A 19,530-nucleotide genomic window follows, 5' to 3' on the forward strand; every position below is an offset into this window, starting at 1 on the left:
GAATCCGTCAATTTGCTTCTCTCCTTTCATTACTAAGGAAATGACTGTATTAACTTACTACACACACTGTTTGACTATTTTAGCTTTATCTCTTTGGGAGGCTTTCATTTCACATGAAGCACAAACTCAAATAAGAATTTCTCTCAAACGTATACTCCTAAATTATACCTACATGGAAATATTTGACATGTGTCAACCACAATTCCCTTTCTGCTCTTCTAGTACCACAGTTTTGAGTACACTGTTGACATGAATTGTCAAAAAACTGAAATGAGAAAAACTATATTTAAGAAACCATTTGCATGTATACATTGCACTTAAACAGTATATGCTCACTTTGGCACATTCTGTTCATTTAGATCATAATAGAAATAAAAAGACCTTTCCATATCCACATATGTTTAAGCATTCACATCATAGATTTTGGCTCCCTAAGTTTAGAGTACTTTGAAAAAATAATCGACTCCTCATTTTGAAGTGCACTGTCAGGGTTCACTTTATCGTATCTAACAAAGTAACTCTGTTAAAATAACTGCCCCTGTGTTCTACCCAAATCTGTTGGGTGTTTGGCACTAGGGAATCCCAACGTAATGGACTCAATACGTTACATGGCTCTGATTCTGCAAAATGAATCTAACCAGGTACTTCAGTTAGCCTTGTATACCACACACAGAAAGAAATGCAAAGACAAATGCCATGAACATGGAGTAATAAATGTAAACTAAAGGAGAGCATGAAGAGGAAAGAGTAGAAATGACGGCTGTTTAAATATATAGCTATTTCTGATACCTGAGTGATCAAGTTAGCTGTAATACCAATCAGCCATTCAGCTATGGAAACACCTAAACCTTTCTTTCATAAAATGGCTTTTGGCATGTCTTACTTATGAAAAATAAATACATGGATATCCACAGAGCTTTTTTTAAAAAAAAGCTAATTGGAGTCTATTCAGTACTGTGCTGGTAAATGTTTAACAACAGACTCTCTACAGAAAAAAAGCTCCAATTGAATCATTTGCCAGTTCTTACAGTGTGAATAATTCAACCACGGCCAGTTCCATTCTACTAATGGTGTAAAAACCAGCTTCCAAAATTCCTGAAAACTTAACCATCAGTTCCTGCTAACTGGTGTAAGCTTACTCCAGCACACCCTGATCTGCTACCGAAAGTGATACCCGTCCCTCCTGTGCTTTCCAGACTTGGTCACTGGCATTCCTTCACCTGGCCCAACTTGCCTGTCATTTTCCCAGCCCTAAAGGGATTAGGATGAACTTGATGTGATATACAATTCCCTAAAAGATTCCATATCAAAAGGTGAAGGGCTATATGATTTGCAGTGAATTAGATCTAGAAACAACTTGTGAAGAAATTGAACTTGTGACCTCGGAACTGTCAAATCTATCTAGTTTGCTTGATCTCCCATTTCTAGGGTTAAACCGAGTAATAATAAAATAAATGAATTTCAGGACTTTGGCAGTTTTCCTTTAATTGAAAGTATGCTTGTCTATCATTACAAGGGGAAGTTCTAGACTTCAACTTAATAAAAATCAGCAGTAGTTTTCAGCTACATTAGATTTCCACACTAAACAGAAACAGCTGAAAAGCCACAGTAGGTAGGTTTGGCTACGATAGTTTAAAACTCAGTGGCTGGCTTTCTCTTGTAATTGTCGTAACTATCAATCATAAGAAAATCAACTGGATCTCTCTGAGCCCCTATAAGGTGTTCATAATTTGTTATGTTGATGCTAATTTGTTTTTCCAAAATGCATTTAAACCTCCCAGGGGCCATGTGTTTTTGTTATTTTTTGTTTTTTACATTTGCATGAAAATACTCAAATGGGGATCAGAAATAGATGAACCAACTCACAGAATGAGTGTTTCAGATCGGAATAGTCTCTGAGATCACCTAATCCAGGTTATAACTGTTTACAAAACAGTAAAAGGAAATTCTAAGGGATAAAACCCCTTGTCCAAGGTCACAACCCTGTGACTGGAGTCAATGTCACTTACAGGCCCTTTTCTTTACCTTATCATCTTTTTTCCCGTTTGGTCAAAGGTTCATTGGAAATAGAAAGTAGTTTCTTTCTTTACAAGATGCTCTAGTTCCTGAAACACTGAATAGAAAGGCTTAGGGGTTAATGAACATATACAGAAAAATTTTTTGTATTTAAGAACTTTTCAACTACACTCAGATTTAAGCAAATCCCAGTCATCTACTTTATATGTGCTTTTAAAAATCATAATCAGAAGGTGCTGACTTCAAAAGAAGCATTTATGTTTGTTTCTACCATTATGTGAGCAAGGCATCATGATTTTTCAAAATTAAAATCAAATGGTTATACTTATCATCAGGTTCTTAACCCTGTGTCGTTCAATCATGGAGTACATGACACATTTGTCATGAACTACACTTTAAATAATTCATTACCATCAATAGTAAAATTTGCAAATGTTTTACATTTTTACCTTTGTTTTGTTTTTGGTAAATTAGAACTGATTTCTATTCTTCTACAATGACACTATTCATACATACTTCCTCTTCTGTTTACTTGCTTATCTAGGAGGGAAAGAGGTAGAATTCCAGGTCGTGATGCCAGGAATTGAAGTAACACGAAAACCACCCATTATTATTTTCAGTATGTGGGACCCATTAAAGACTGTCTTAAGATCTTAGCAAATTCTGTATCTCTGCTCAGCCTACGAATACATAGCCTGTTCTGCAAAAGTCTGTATTCATTTCCCTGGTAGCCTCCAAGCGACTCAAGACCAGAGAAAATTTCATTCTCCTTAAGTCTGTCAGAGCCTGTACAGAGCTGCTGATAGTAAATGCTTATTTAATACTGGACCGAAGAGACTAAAACATCATTACTGCATCTTCACAACTTTGTGGATTCTAATGTGTTACAGAAGTGATTAACATAGTTTTACAAAGAACTGCATATGTAGATTAGTGACCCAAGTAGCATTTTTAAAGACAGTTTTGATGAAAAACAGATGGATAATAAGCATGTCTACTCCACCCCTAATTTCACCCCGACCACACAGACAGACACTTCTTATTTTGTCCTGGTCATGTTCTCTCTCTTCACCCAGGATGATTTCTCCAAGTGGCAACCTTATTATTTGGCACTGGGGTATGGGCTAATTCACTGTTTTGAACCAACCACCTGGCTCACTGGTGTTGATAAAGCTGGGGCCTTTGGAGGGTCAGGTGTGTGAACTAGTCCCTCTTAATAATGAGCTCGTTGTGGCAGAAAATGTGTTGTTCAAGGACTACGGGAGCTGCTTCTCACTACCTCCTTAAAATTTCTACTGGAATGCTTCTCATTCATAGTTAATTGTTGATATGAAAGGTATTCGTTGTCTTTGCAGAAGCAACAGAAATGTACATCTGCAGAGAAGGGTTTCTCCACATGGATGAAGTTCTGAAGTTCTTTGGACTCTAGAGAATAGACTCAGAAGATCTGTTAGCTTTGGTATCTTCAAACATTTTTTTTAAGGTAATGTCATCTCTGAGAGGCTCTATGTGTTTTAAAGATATTACCCAGTACATTCGGGAAACAGCTGGAAAAACTGAGGCACAGAGATGGCACCCAAGGTCGGGATCGGAGAAAGGAATACAATCTATGGATTCCACTAAATCGTAGTCCGAATTCTAGGTTAAGGCAAGGCAGCCAGAGGGAAAATGAAGTCTGTTTAAAAATGCAATCTAGGGCTTCCCTGGTGGCGCAGTGGTTGAGAGTCTGCCTGCCGATGCAGGGGACACGGGTTCGTGCCCCGGTTTGGGAAGATCCCACATGCCGCGGAGCGGCTGGGCCCGTGAGCCATGGCCGCTGAGCCTGCGCGTCCGGAGCCTGTGCTCCGCAACGGGAGAGGCCACAACAGTGAGGGGCCCATGTACCACAAAAAAAAAAAAAAAAAAAAAAAAAAAAAAAAATGCAATCTACGTGAGTAAAGGGGAGAGCTGCTCAATAGATGTGTGAAATGTGAAATTCTGTTTTATGTACTGTTATATACGTGGTGCCTAGAATGCCACCTGGCACACTGAAGGAACCCAACCAATATTTGCTGAACCGATGAATAAAAATGGCAACCTCTCAATTGTGTCTGCAGCTTGGGTCTGAAAACAGTTTTATCAGTCAATTTTAATCGGCCTTGCCAAAAGCCAGACTTTGCTAGATATCTATAAAAGTATAAAGGAGGTATTTTCCTTCTCACAGATGAAATGTGGCAAGGCCCTTCATTAGAACAAGGACACATCAATGTCCACAAGTGCCTTAAGTTTATTGTTGGTTTTTTGTGGGTGGAGAAGCAGCAGGATGCATGTGAACGCACTGACTTGGTCTATTTCGCCTCTCTTTCTCAATTTGCTCCACATTGCTCACATTTAATCAGTTTGCCCCATCACAAAATTTACTAGTCATTGCCCTAAGCTCTCTCAGCTTAAAAAAAAAGTGTTTCAGACGTTTCAGATTATGGAAAGAAAGGAGAGTGAAAGGAAGGAAGGAAGTAGGGAGGGAGGGAGAAAATAGCTACACTGAGTTGGCCAACAGAACAATAGCAAGAACATTCTCTAACTATTCCATCGCAATATATATTTTTCAAAAGACAACTAACCTTTATGTTCAAAAGTATTACGTTTAGTCTCATTTTCTATCAGAACATCAAGAAAAGGCCAAGGTGCTAAAGGTTTTATAATATTCTTACTTTAATTTTACCAGAAGGAAAAGAATATGACAATATATAGGAGGAGTACCTTGCTGTCCCAAAACCTTTAAAAACAGACATAAATAAATGTAATTTATATTAGTGATCTGAGTGGTTTCTGAGCACTGAGCAGTGCAGAAACTCGTATCAGTGAGTATTTGTCCTGACGTAAGTGACACAGCTAATCCTGCTTCTTCCCTTCACCTATAGAGTGGCATTGGGCAAAGTGCCTTCTACTCAGTTTCAGGATCTGAGAAACAAGGAGTATATCAGTAACCCACAGCATGAGCTGAAGGGATTGCGCTGCCTCTCAAAAATGCAATTAGACTATTATTTAAAGAACACAGCAATTATGGAAGAGCAAGCTACTCAGGAAACCAAGGTTCTCTATGCTGCCACAGGACAGGAAAAGACTGGGAGAAGTGGAACCCAGCTGCTTGACATTTCACTTCCAACCAATAGCTAACCCTGGATGTTTAATTTGGAAGATGGTGTGTTGTGAAGATTTAGTCACTAATAGGGCAAGCTCTGCTTGGCAAAAACACTGGAACAACCCCATGAAGAATGAGAAATAGAAAGCTAACTCCAATTATTAAAATGATAAGCCTGGTAAAATGCTGAACCTGCTTTAAAACAGTAAATAGGCAGACCCAGAACAGAGTATGATAAAATTTTAAGTTTAATTCCTATCAGGATCTATAGCACAGTGCCTGAAAGCATGGATGTACATGATAAATGTTAGAAAAACTGCAATGAAATATAAAGGCATAATACTTTGGATACACACAAACTTAAAATCACTCTTAGGCATTAGTTCCTTACTGCTTACATGTCCAGAGCACTTTACATTTAAAAAGTCATATAAATCTCCCTTGATACGAGAATTTTTTTTTTTTTTTTTTTTGCGCTACGTGGGCCTCTCACTGTTGTGGCCTCTCCCGTTGCGGAGCACAGGCTCCGGACGCACAGGCTCAGTGGACATGGCTCACGGGCCCAGCTGCTCCGCGGCATGTGGGATCTTCCCGGACCGGGGCACAAACCCGTGTCCCCTGCATCGGCAGGCGGACTCTCAACCACTGTGCCACCAGGGAAGCCCCATGAGAATTTTATATTAGACTTATTAATCATACCTGCTACCATCTATCCTGACAAATGCAGGGCTCCTAAAGGGCCTTAACTTCCCAGCCCAAGGACATGGCATTCACAGGTTACCTGTAGGTGGTCTGCAGCCAGCTAGCTTTCCACTTCCCATGCTCCTTGAGGTCATTCTAACCTTGTGTCCAACAAAGCCCTTTCTCTAAAATGCAGTGACTTCCAAATTAAGCATTCACATTACTGGCTGGAAATTGAGTGTCAAGAAAGTTTGCCTTCATGGGGATAAGGTGGACCAGCCAATTTCTCTCTTATAAGTATTTAAAGTAATAAATAAGAGCGGGTAACAGAAGCTGGATTTCATAAAGGCATACAAAAAAGTCATGAGGTAGAGCAGAGGTCATGGGCAGGTCAAGGTTTTGAGAAGGTAGAATTATAATTCAGAGAAACTATGCATAGTAAGCAGAAGTCATATGGTAGACAACTATAGAGTAAATGGTAAATCAGATGAGAGCAGAAAGAAAAAGACTGATAGCAGGAAGAAGCTGATATGGGGAGGGGGTATGTTATATCCAGGATTGCAAAGGAGGGGGTGAATCCACGAACTCCAGCTGCTGAATTACAAGTCCCAGGTTCAGAGAATTCACATATTCACAGTCCTACACCTGGATTTTCATGAAGTTCTTTCACCCTCAATTTCTTTGAATATGTCTCCAATAATTAAGCTGGAATTTCTATGTCTTGCAAAAGAAAAAAAAATTACTTTAAGAAACTTTAAATTTAAAAAGTAGACAAGCAACTTGCTTAAATCTCTAGAGAAAACAAAGCCATAGCTAATGTCCAATCTATCAGCTAGCAACTCTAAGGAGGTTATTCAACTTTTTCACATCACCACCAAGAGAAACCTGTTCACTACACTTTGGAAGAAGCTGAACCCAAGATAGAAATGTCCATGTTCTAGAATAAAAAGAGTTAGTTGTAAATAACCTCCAAATCTTTCTATATTCCTGGTGACAAATTTAAAAGTTTGGATGTGCTGAAAGGCTAACTGGTAACAAAGAAATGAGGAACGCTCTCCAAGTTGAATAAATGCGTGAAGGATAGCATAACGTTAATAAGAAAAAGGCTAGCGTGGCTCCTGACTGATGGTCAGGGACTCCCAAAGTTTTCCCGACTGAGGACCTACGTATACCCAACTGCTATAATACTTCACCTAAAATGGCAGGTGTCTATCTGCACATTTCCTCACAACTAGGGTAGAGTTTCAAACCTCTAGAGCCACATTCTGATAGCAGGCTTTGACTAGGAGCTTGGAATGAATCCAAAATGGGAGAATTTCTAGTAACCTGGTTAAAGAATTTGCAAACATCCTTAATTGATTAATTAATTAGCTTATTTATATTCTTAGACACTGTCCTTTTGAAAGCAAATTCACAAATCAAAATATACCTACAGCTGAAGCAGAAAGCCATGATCAAATTCTCAGGGCTTAATCATAGATTTCAAATACCCTTAAACGCTAGCAATGAGAGTCACATTCCAAAGCTACCTCAAAAATGCCGGAAAAGCTGAAGAGAAAGTGAAAATTTCAGTCACATCAGTTCTTTGACATCACACCAATGAGCTACAGGTTTCACAGCACTGAATATCCTGTAAAAGAGAAGCTAACAAAACTAGGTCTCTTCAGTAGAATGATTAAAAATTAAATGATGTACATAAACAGCTTTGCCTAATACCAGACAGCTATAACAGCAAGTATTCAGGGAAGGCTGGCTGCTGCATGTTTAGCAGTTCTTTCTAGCACAGAGAAAAAAGTCAGACGCTGAATGTAGACTAATGTGGACTTAAGGTCCCACTTTGAGCAGGTTACTAAACTTCTCTAAGCTTCAGTTTCTCACATGTGCAAGTAGATGCTGCCCCCTACAACCTTGGTGGGGTTTCTACATGGGTTTCTCAGCCCCAGCACTATTGACACTGTGGAACAGGTAAGTCTTTGGTGGGGAGGCTGTCACGTGCATTATGGGACATTTGACAGCATCCCTGGCCTCCACCCAGTAGATATCAGTAGAATCCCCAAGTTATAGTAATCAAAAATGTCTCCAGACACTGCCAAATATCCCATGGGGGCAAAGTCACCGCTGGTTGAGAACCACGGGTTGACATCAGCACAGGGATTCGGTAGCTTAGAAAATGCTGAGAATACCCTGAGCGGGTGGCAATGCAGACAAGCTGAAGTATAAAGCTGGTGTCAGCTGTCACACACCAGGTCTCTCACATTCTTCCTCAGTGTACGGCATGGAATTTTAAAACAAGTACTTGTCAGGAAACCACATAGCAGCAAGCTCAGAATTCCTGGACTTACAAAATAACCCATGGAAACACTGTGGTGGAAATATAATAAAGCAATAAAGCACAAACGGCACAGACAGGAACAGTTTGGCAAATGCTTCCCAATCAACCCCACTCAGTGACCTAGTCATAGCATGAGCGATGTCCTTTCTTCTCTACTGCACTGAGAGTGAAGTCAGAGGAAAGACTGAATGCCAAAAACGCCTGTGTTTTCATTCAGCTGGCGATCCTGGCTTCAGGCAAGGCTCTTCGTCTCTGCTCCAGTTTTTCCAATTGTAAAATGGAGTTGGTAATAATGAATACCCTGACCTAACTAGTTTTTGATTCTAAGTTTGAGGCCCCTCACGATAGGGCCTCAGGTCATAATAATCACTAGGGGTAAAATCACTACAACCACAAGAAATCATTTTGTCTCCAACCGTTTGAGGTAAACAATGGAATGTATTTCACCTTTTTCGTGGAATGTTTTAGTTTGTCATACCATTTCATCTCACCTATGTTGGTCTTCTTTGCGCTATCCATACATGAACCAGAAATATTACATATATTAGCATTTTGCAACATTTATTTTTCATTATTATTCCCCAAAGGGGCCTTTGTAGGCATTTTTTCCTAATCATTTTCCCTGCATCATGAAATTTTAATACCAGATATACAGAATATCTCTTTATGTACTATGTCCCTTTGGAGGGCAATAAACAACTGTAAACAAGATTTTTATGCCCCCAAGAATCAATTTTTACTCCCTGGGGCAATACTGCCCCCACTGACAGTCCATAGTGTAGGTGAATCTAGTTTGCAAGGTGTGTTCAGAGCCTGGAAAATCACTTTTTAGACAGTAGGAACTTAAATGGGGGTTCAAAAGAGACTTAGAATATCAGAAAGAAAACTGGAGAAACGGGATAATTCCATATGACATCAAACCTGGAGAGAACTGAATTCCCAAGGAAAAAACATCTCATTCCTCCAGGACTCCCAAGTCTCTAGGGCCGACTATACCCCTTAGCGGACCCAAGCCCAACTATAACCTAGCTTCATCCCTGAAGGGAAATTCCATCAAACATGCATTTCAAGGATTGTTAGGTGTTAAAATTATAAAAATAAATGACACACAATGGCTACCATGGAAGAAATCAGAAGCACACAGCAAAGGCGTGTGTGGCTTTAGTGTGGCAGCTTCGGATGTAGGACTCGTGGGGCAAGCTGGTCTCAATGGGACAGAGTGACGGGACAGGAGCAGCCTAAGTGAACAAAGTGGATGGGACATATGTGCATGGAAATAGCATGTGGGCAGTGGGGATCCTGCAGCAGGATGGCAAGGATGTGTCCTGAATAGAGTATGTCAGCTCCAGCCATGTGGCCCAGTGGGTCAGATCTTCTGAATTTCTGGATTGCTATGTGAAATCCAGATTTTAAATGAAATATCCTAATTTCTAAACGTGGGCTTGAATTTTTCAAACCTTTCATGGGCTTAAAAAAAAAGAAACACATCTGCATGCAATATAAGACTACCAATTAGTAAACTATTTGCAAACAAAGGGCAAGAAAATTTTCCTTCCTTCTGTGAGGAAAGAGGCTCTGACTCTAATGGACTTCTCAACATCACAGAAAGCACTGAATGGGGAGGGGGTGATTCCAAGCTCTTTCTTTTATCCAGTACATCTGTGGATCCCTAATTTAACAGACTATATCTGGTGAGTAATTATGCACAAAGGTCACCATTTCATATCTTTATAATTAAAAAAAAATTGGGAAATAGTGTACCCTAACTGCTTAAAGAAACTTAAATGGCACATTTCCGTGACCACAAGTGGAGTGGACTTCTGTGTGTATTTTAATATGCTGCATCATCAGAGCCTCTTAATAATCACTGATTTCACCCATATTTAACAATTTAAAAACCAAAGGAGACAAAAGACCTGTATGCAGAAAACTATAAGACACTGATGAAAGAAATTAAAGATGATACAAACAGATGGAGGGATATACCATGTTTTTGGACTGGAAGAATCAACATTGTGAAAATGACTATACTACCCAAAGCAATCTACAGATTCAATTCAATCCCTATCAAACTACCAATGACATTTTTCACAGAACTAGAACAAAAAATTTCACAATTTGTATGGAAACACAAAAGCTCCAAATAGCCAAAGTAATCTTGAGAAAGAAAAATAGATCTGGAGGAATCAGGCTCCCTGACTTCAGACTATACTACAAAGCTACAGTAATCAAGACAGTATGGTACTGGCACAAAAACAGAAATATAGATCAATGGAACGGGACAGAAAGCCCAGAGATAAACCCACGCACCTATGGTCACCTTATTTTTGATAAAGGAGGCAAGAATATACAACGGAGAAAAGACAGCCTCTTCAATAAGTGGTGCTGGGAAAACTGGACAGCTACATGTAAAAGAATGAAATTGTGTATGGTGTTAGAACACTCCCTAACACCATACACAAACATAAACTCAAAATGGATTAAGGACCTAAATGTAAGGCCAGACACTATCAAACTCTTAGAGGAAAACATAGGCAGAACACCCTATGACATAAATCACAGCAAGATCCTTTTTGACCCACCTCCTAGAGAAATGGAAATAAAAACAAAAATAAACAAATGGGACCTAATGAAACTTCAAAGCTTTTGCACAGCAAAGGAAACCATAAACAAGACGAAAAGACAACCCTCAGAAGGGGAGAAAATATTTGCAAATGAAGCAACTAACAAAGGATTAATCTCCAAAATATACACGCAGCTCATGCAGTTCAATATCAGAAAAACAAACAACCCAATCCAAAAATGGGCAGAAGACCTAAATAGACATTTCTCCAAAGAAGATATACAAATTGCCAATAAACACATGCAGGGATGCTCAACATCACTAATCATTAGAGAAGTGCAAATCAAAACTACAATGAGGTACCATCTCACACGAGTAGGAATGGCCATCATCAAAAAATCCACAAACAATAAATGCTGGAGAGGGTGTGGAGAAAAGGGAACCCTCTTGCACTGTTGGTGGGAATGTAAATTGATACAGCCACTATGGAGAACATATGGAGGTTCCTTAAAAAACTAAAAATAGAACTATCATACGACCCAGCAATCCCACTACTGGGCATATACCCTGAGAAAACCATAAATCAAAAAGAGTCATGTACCACAATGTTCATTGCAGTTCTATTTACAATCGCCAGGACATGGAAGCAACCTAAGTGTCCATCGACAGATGAATGGATAAAGAAGATGTGGCACATATTTACCATGGAATAGTACTCAGCCATAAAAAGAAACGAAATTGAGTTATTTGTAGTGAGGTGGATGGACCTAGAGTCTGTCATACAGAGTGAAGTCAGAGAAAGAAAAATAAATACTGTATGCTAACACATGTATATGGAACCTAAAAAAGAAAAAGAAAAATAATGGTCCTGAAAAACCTAGGGGCTGGACAGGAATAAAGACTCAGATGTAGAGAATGGACTTGAAGACACAGGGAGGGGGAAGGGTAAGCTGGGACGAAGTGAGAGAGTGGCATGGACATATATACACTACCAAATGTAAAATAGATAGCTAGTGGGAAGCAGCCACATAGCACAGGGAGACTAGCTCAGTGCTTTGGGACCACCTAGAGGGGTGGGATAGGGAGGGTGGGAGGAAGGGAGACACGAGAGAGGAGATATGGGCATATATGTACATGTATAGCTGATTCAGTTTGTTATGAAACAGAAACTAACACACCGTTGTAAAGCAATTATACTCCAATAAAGAGGTTAAAAATTTTAAAAATTTAAAAATGGCGTGTTTTCTGCCTAATTAGACAAAATGTAACGTCACCAAACTAGTACTACCAACATATGAATTTTTAAATTCCTAAAACATGTAAGCAATTATATCTTCCTAAAATTTTAATTGATACAAAGGCACAAGTGAATCCCAACCCTGAGTCCAACAGCTTAACTTCTGGACAATTACAGACATTTTTAAGTAGTCTGGGACCTTTTTGAATACAGTCCTTCCCAAATCACAGAGGCTGTGTTAACTCTATTCTCCAGTCTCAAGAGTTTTGCTGGTTAGTTTAAGTTCTCTTCATTTTTCATATCACGAAAGAGAAATACAGCATTCAAAGCAGTGTCACCTGGACAGGCATGACGTAAAAAAAAAAAAATAAGTGATGTATTGGAGACTTTCACAGTTGTTCTGGGATCAAGGTCAATGGCTAAGACAAAGTCAGTGTAGAGAAAATTACCTTATTTGTAAACTCTTTAGCTAAGAGCTGAGTGATAGGAATAATCTTTTATAAAATAAGTGAATTCTCTTAGTGATATCAGAAGTTAATGTTAATAGCCACAGACTGCTTAAAACTAAAAAGGAAAATTACAGACTGACTCTTAGCCATTATTGTCAGCACACTTTAGTTCTGACACACTAACATAAAAGGTAATAAAACTCATAAATCAATTGGCTGCCTGCTTCTAAGATTTACTTTACTCAGAATGGTCAGTTAAAAGACAAAATATGATGTTGAATGTCATTTTAGCTACCTAAACACAGGGACCTCACAGAGATGAGAACTTCTGGACAAAGAATGGAGACAGGAATATACAAGAGCCATCATCCAAATGAAGGGAGGTCCTCATTTTAATGGAAAACAAGTATTAGTATCCTTATCTCAAACTTCTCTAAATTTTCAACTTTGTCATCATCCTATGATAAAAAAGAAATGCTACTAATGTCTATAATAAATCAATTTTTTTCACTCCTGTTCTGTTTCTATCTTGCTTGGATTGACTAAGATGGACCCTGAATGAAAAGTCCACACAAAGTCAGTAGTTTCCTGAAGCTAGTCATTGGCCCTATGTTGGTTCAACACAGAAGTTTGGATCAATTCACATCAAAATGAGAAAAACAAGGGTGATGGTGAGTTTTTCATATGACTGAATTTATACATTTGTAAGATCTTTTGCCTAAGGCTATCCTTTTCATTAATTTGTTTGTTATTTTATTGTATGAAATATATGAATAACAAACGTGAGTGCCCATTGATTTTTTTTACTTAGACAATTTTATTAATTTTTATTTGTAAATATATTTTATAACAACTAATTTTAATGGTCTTTCTAATTCAGCCAAAATAATATTTTTAAAGTACATTCCATTTCAGTATTTGCTCTTACTTCCACCACCTTGAATTTTTTGAATAAATTTATTTTCTAAAATAAAAGGTTGGTGAACCTACAATGTGCCCCTGTTTAATTTTAATTTCTACTAAAACTCAAAATCTAAAAACCACCGCTCCATGTGACTCAGCACGTTGGTCTAATTATCTATAAGGAGGTGCCCTGGTGTTTGGATGAGGCCCCAGCTAGGAAAGGACAAGAGAGGGAAGGCTGGTCCTGAAGGGTAAGACTTGGGGCTCATCTCCGGGGAATGAGTCACCCAAGCACTAATCCAGAGCCTGGACAGCGGGCTCTCCCACTTATTAACCAAGTACCCCTTTTTACCTCCCCTCTGAGTTCACTGTGGATATTATAAGAGACTCCTGCATGTGTATAGCTCTATGAACTCATGAGTCTAACGATCTGGGCGATTCACTCCATGACTTTGGAAAGTGACCAATGAGAGCATGAGAGCACTGACTGAGATGTCAATATTTGGATGAAAAGTGATATAATGGCCCCACTGGCTTCTGGCTTCTCCCCAGGGGATGTGAGGGTGGAGTAAGGGGAAAGGTGACAGGAAACCTCAGGCAGAGCATTTCACTGTGTCCTTTACCATCTCTCCTATGCTCTCTGATCAAGACCCCATGCCCCACACTTCCTTCATCCTCATCTTCCATTCTTCACACACATGTGCACACGTGCATGCACTCCTGCCTCAATGGCCCTCTTCTTGCTACACACAAGGAGATTCCGACAGGCCTTAGAGGATCCTCTTTGGTGGCAGTTGGAATTGGTGGTATTGGACAGGAGGATAAGTCTCACAGTCTGACAAAACAATTTGTGGCACAACTCGAAGAGGTGTAACTGTAGAAACCCTCATTAATATTTCTTCCCGAAAGTAATTGACTTTAGACTACAGCAAGCGTCAGTAGTTAAGATCAATGACTCTCAGAAATAAATATTATTTCTCTCAGTGAGAGCAAAAATCTAAGCAAACAAAACATGCAACCCAAATGAAGGTAGATTTCTAAAAGACAGGAAACCAAACACAGCAGGAACTCATCTAAAAAATACTAAGGTCTGTCACAATTTCTCTCAAAGGTTCAACTGAGTTCAGTGGTATTCCCTAGCTCATGTGGAAATTTCTTTTCCTCAGCCTAATGAAATATTCCTTGAGGAATTTTGGATCAATTCATTGGCTACTTCAGAGTTTTTTCTTTAGAAAATGAACTGATGGAAACAATGAACTATGGCTTCCAATTGGGAGATTTAATTCTCCATGAGTTCTCTGGCTTCACGATCCCACAAGTAAAATGCTCTCAGGAAAGCAGCTGCCTTTGGATTAGACTTCTCAGTCATTTGTGTGTGTGTGTGTGTGTGTGTGTGTGTGTGTGTGTGTGTGTGTGAGAGAGAGAGAGAGAGAGAGAGAGAGAGAGAGAGCGAGCATGTGTGCACACGCACACACACACACACACACACACACACACACACACTGTGCCCACTGTGAAAACAGGGCCCTCTGTTTTGGGGGACATGGCATGAGACACCTTCCGAGGGGAGGTGATGTGGTGTGCCCCTATGACCCTTCACAGCTACTGGCACCAACAGCTTTGCTCTGGTTCGTGGGAGAAGGGGACGCCCACCTGCACTGGCTCAGGGGGAAGCTGGACCACGTGCTGCATGCGCTCGCTGTGATGGTGCCTTGATTCCTCTTCATAAATCACATCCCTCTCGTGTTGGGGAAGGTTCAGGAAGCGACGGATGGTACAGAGGTTCTCCCAGAGGGTGCGGTTTTCTGGGCTGGGGTTCTCCTTCCAGCGGAGCAGTTCACACAGCCAGCCCTAGAAACAGAGAAGGTCACTTGAATTAACCTGAAGAGTGCAGAGCAGCAGAGGCGGGTTTGAGTGCAGTCAAGTACCATACCAGTTTATCATATTTTTACATCAAACTTGTTCCCACCAAACTGGGAAAATAGGGATACAGCCTGACAACTCTGAAAACCAACCAATGACCACGCATATAGTTACACCAATACCTGAGGATCTTTGGTCTTTATTAATTATCTTATCACCCTTCCTACTGAATATATTCTCAATTAATTTACAGTTCCTTTGTAAAAGATACTCAAGGAAGATTGTAGCTATCCAATTCTCAGCAAGAGTAATTCATGTTCGTCAGCAACAATTTTTAAAAATTACCCAATTGGATAGTACTCCATTCCAAGAAAAAAGTGAAGATGAACAAACATGTATTGCAAAATGGCAAATTCTAAAGAAGAAAAAATACCTAAGTATAAATAGGGAGGAAATGGCCTCACAATTATCAATAACTCCTCCATAACAACCTTAGCTAGAATGAAAAACTGTACTCCTGCTCAATCTCTGAACGCCATGGGCTCCAGACCCTTTTAACCATCACCTTCCTGCCTCAGCCACACCTGCAGGAAGGTAGGCAGTCGGACGGGTCACACCTGCAAATGTCTGCCTCCCAACTCTGGCATCCGGATGTTCTCTTGCAACTGCACAAGAAAGAAACTGTAATGCAAATAATGATGGATTATATGAAAATAATACAGAGGATGCTGTCAACATCGCTCACTGACTCATGTCAAAATATTTTACGCAGTAGCTTTCTAACCCATCATTTCCAAGCTATGTTGCTAATTTTAAAAACAAGAACTGTCCCACATCACGCCTCCTGCAAGAGTAAGAATTTTTCTAAAAAGGTGCATAAGTAAACACAAACGACTTTGTAAAAAATAAATCCCGAACCTCAACAAATTCTATATCATAACTTGTAAGCCAATGAAAGTTCCTGACACGTATTATAAAAACCCCTTATAATATCATAAGCTGTTGTTTGTCTAACTCTCCACTGTGTCTTCTGCCTTTACCCAAAAAAAGGCAAGATTTGATTATCTCCGCTGCATCAGCCAAGACAGCAACACCAGCTGTTCTCATTGTGCAGCCTCTTCCTCGCGGCCTCCATGTTAATAACCTGATCATTCCATTTTCTCCTTCAACTGCCGGCTGCAGCACCGCAAAGAGACAAAAACCCAGGCCCATCTGCAGCAGCTGTAGGCACTGAACTGTGAAGCCACTGGGGATTTATAAACTAATCTGTAACACAACACTGCCTTGTTTTTACAAGTGAGAGGCCACATTTGTGCAGACCTGATCTTTTCTTGCAATAAACTGGGAGCTGGGGAGAGTTAGAGGGTTAGGAAGAATGAAAACAAGATATCTAATCATTTGCTTGGAAATGTTTTCCCAAGTATTTTCATAGATTTCTTTTTTTCCGACTCAATTGAGAGACAGGTAATGGTTGACTTTCAAGGTGCAACATATATGAAAACTGAAGACGATTCAATTTTTATCCCTATCAGGAAATAAATTATATTTTAAAAAATCTCCTAGTCCCAAAGTGTTTCCTCAAGGGTTTCTTTGTACAAAGCAAAGAATTCTTGAAATGGAAAACAAACCATCTGTGGAAAAAGTAAGCTCCATTTCTCTGTCTTTTCACAGATCTGAATAAGTCTCCAACTGAACTCTTTCAAATGTTTCCAACAGGTATGTTTAACATCTCCCAGGGGAGGCTACAGCATGGAGACCAATTGTTTAACAGAAAATAAAAACAAAAACCTGCATCTGTTAAAAGATGAAGTTCTGAGATACCCAGACCTTAAGGAGGACAGCACCTGCTGTTCCGCATGAGGAGTGAATTGCATTGTGGGAAGCCACAGCTTGAAATGAGACAGGTGACAGCTGAGTGGTATCTCCACTTATGATACTCGGAATGTCTCGCACAACATTCATTGCCGCATTTGATTTATATGCGCTGTTATAATCTGCACTCATTACAACCACTTAGAACAAACTACAGACCTCGTTATGGACTGTGTGCTGTCTGCCATCAGTCTTTAAGAAGTGTAGTGCTCAATTTGCCCACTGACATGCAAGGTCCTGACCTTGAAGCTATTAGGGAGCGGATTAGACACAAGTGTGATCATGTGTGCAGACAGAAGCAAACCAAATTAATTTCTGGCACAGGGAGGTAGGCGACAAGACCCTGTTCTTAGGGCACCAGAGAACTTCCTCAAATCCCTGATGGAGCTGAGCTAATAGCATGTTTAAGGGAACCCAGTTTTGAAGACGAAGCACATTCATGGTATTTAGAGGGTTATTAATCTAGTTTCCCCACAAAGTGTTTGCTTGGCTGATCAGATTAAGGGATGGAGCCTTCAACAGCGCACCCTCACCACAGCAGGCCCCAAGAAATCTGTGATACTTCACAGCCTTGGACATATTGCACCATGTGTACCCAGCTGCTTCAATAATTAGCTTATGAATGTATCAGCTGGTTCTGTGATTTTTATAAATAATAACTAACCTACGGAGCAGAAACATTGTCAAGAGCCTTACGGTGGCACAAAACTGCAAGGTGCTCCCAAGTCTAACTTGCTCTTCTACTAAATGCCGATATTCCCTGCTGGTGGAGCTCCTCTGATGCCATCTATAAATATTTATTCTGCATCGGAAATGGCAGTGTATTTTTGTCAGTTTTCTTCATGGCAGCCATGATTCGCTTTCCCCTCACTCTGACTCACTTGCTCACTCCACGGACCTGTACGCTTATCTCCCGGAAATCTATTCTTCCACCTCACTTCCCATCTCACCCTCCATCTTTTTATTCACATGATCCTTCCACCAGCCCACTTGGGATGCTTATCTCTGTTTTCTCAATAGTGTCTCTTATTAGCTTGTTTGGTGGCTTAATGAATGTGCCAGAAAGTGCCACGCTATTGCCTGAACACACACATATGTAACCGAGTGAACCCATCACAGAAGAGATAAAGAGTCCCCACACTGGGATTTTTTTCATTTCTATAATTTTTGCATGCCATCCAAGAAAGTTTTGCAGTATCAGGCAAAAAAAAAAAAAAAAAAAAAGTGTAAATGTCAAATAAAACAGTGACAGATGACAGTATTCTCTATTGAATAGCACTGTTTCTGTCGTGCATGTTCAATGGGAACTCATGAATTATTAATAAACAAATCTCCTTTTTCTGTTAAAATCTCAAGTAGGTTTTTTGTTGTTGCTCCCTATGTGTTATGTGGAGCATTCCAGGAGAATTATTTTCATTTCGGAGATGCTGATACAGAAGTTCATCTGATTCCAGCCTTGGCCAGCCTTGTAAGCAGGCACCAGGAGCTGTGGTGTATATACCTAGCTGTGATTTCTCTTTCAGTCTGGTTGTAAGCTTTGACCAAAGGTTGGCTGAATATTCAGTCAGTTTCGCATTTTTAGTATGGGAAAACTGAGGCGAAGTAAGTTACATGTGCCAGAGCACAGCTAGGAAGCACGGAATATTCAATTTGGAGACCAAACTGCTAAGTTCCTGCTCTGACATTAAATTATTGGGTGACCTTTGGATAAGTGGTTACCCTCTTGGATCTTCTGGAAGCTTAACTATAAAAGAAGGGGTTTACAGAAGATGATCTCTAAGTTCCCTTCCAGGTCCACATTCCATGATCTATTACCTTGTTATTTGTCAGAAACAACAGATAATGATTAGCCATCAGGGTCAAAGTACAAAGAATAAAACCACCTTGGTCAAGTGATCAAGGTCAACATCACCAGTGATGACATATTCACAACCATGAACTCTGTGATATGACTCACTGCAAAGGACACAACACAGTATCTGAGGTCTTGCCCAAAATGCATAACCTCAGTCCAATCATGGCAAACCCTAACTGAGAGATTTTCAACAAAATAACCAATCAAGTACTCTTTAAAAGTGGCAAGATCATTTAAAAAAAAAAAAAAAAGGAAAGACTGAAGAATGGTCACAGACTGCAGAAAACTAAGGATAAATAACTAAACACAATATGGTCCCTGATTGAGATCCTGGCACAAAAAATGGACATTAGTGGAAATACTATTAATATTTAGTATAATGTTAATTAAAAACATTAGTGAAATTAGAATAAAGTTTTCAGTTCAGTTAATGTATTAAAACAATGCTAACTTCCTGGTTTTGAGCATTGCACTATGGTGATGTAGCTGTTACAGTAGGGGAAGCTAGGTGAGAAATATATGGAAACTGTACTATTTTCCAAAATCTGTGAGTCTAAAATGTGTTCAAAATAAAAAGTTAAAAAAAATACAGAGACTACCTGGAACTTACATAGGAAAATGTACATGGAACCTAAGTA

General features: G+C 39.6%; 1 protein-coding gene across 2 annotated transcripts in view; it reads right to left on the bottom strand.

Moving 5' to 3' along the window:
- The window catches only part of SATB2 (SATB homeobox 2), a 187,042-nt gene that overhangs the window by 21,315 nt on the left and 146,197 nt on the right, over positions 1 to 19,530 (bottom strand). For both annotated transcript variants that reach the window (XM_082841654.1, XM_082841653.1), the window contains one exon: positions 14,956 to 15,153. In XM_082841654.1, coding sequence (XP_082697780.1) covers positions 14,956 to 15,153 — 198 coding nt within the window. The remainder of the gene's footprint in view (positions 1 to 14,955; positions 15,154 to 19,530) is intronic.

This window comes from Leucopleurus acutus (assembly GCF_964270905.1).
Source record: "Leucopleurus acutus genome assembly, chromosome: 6".
NCBI lineage: Eukaryota > Metazoa > Chordata > Mammalia > Artiodactyla > Delphinidae > Leucopleurus > Leucopleurus acutus.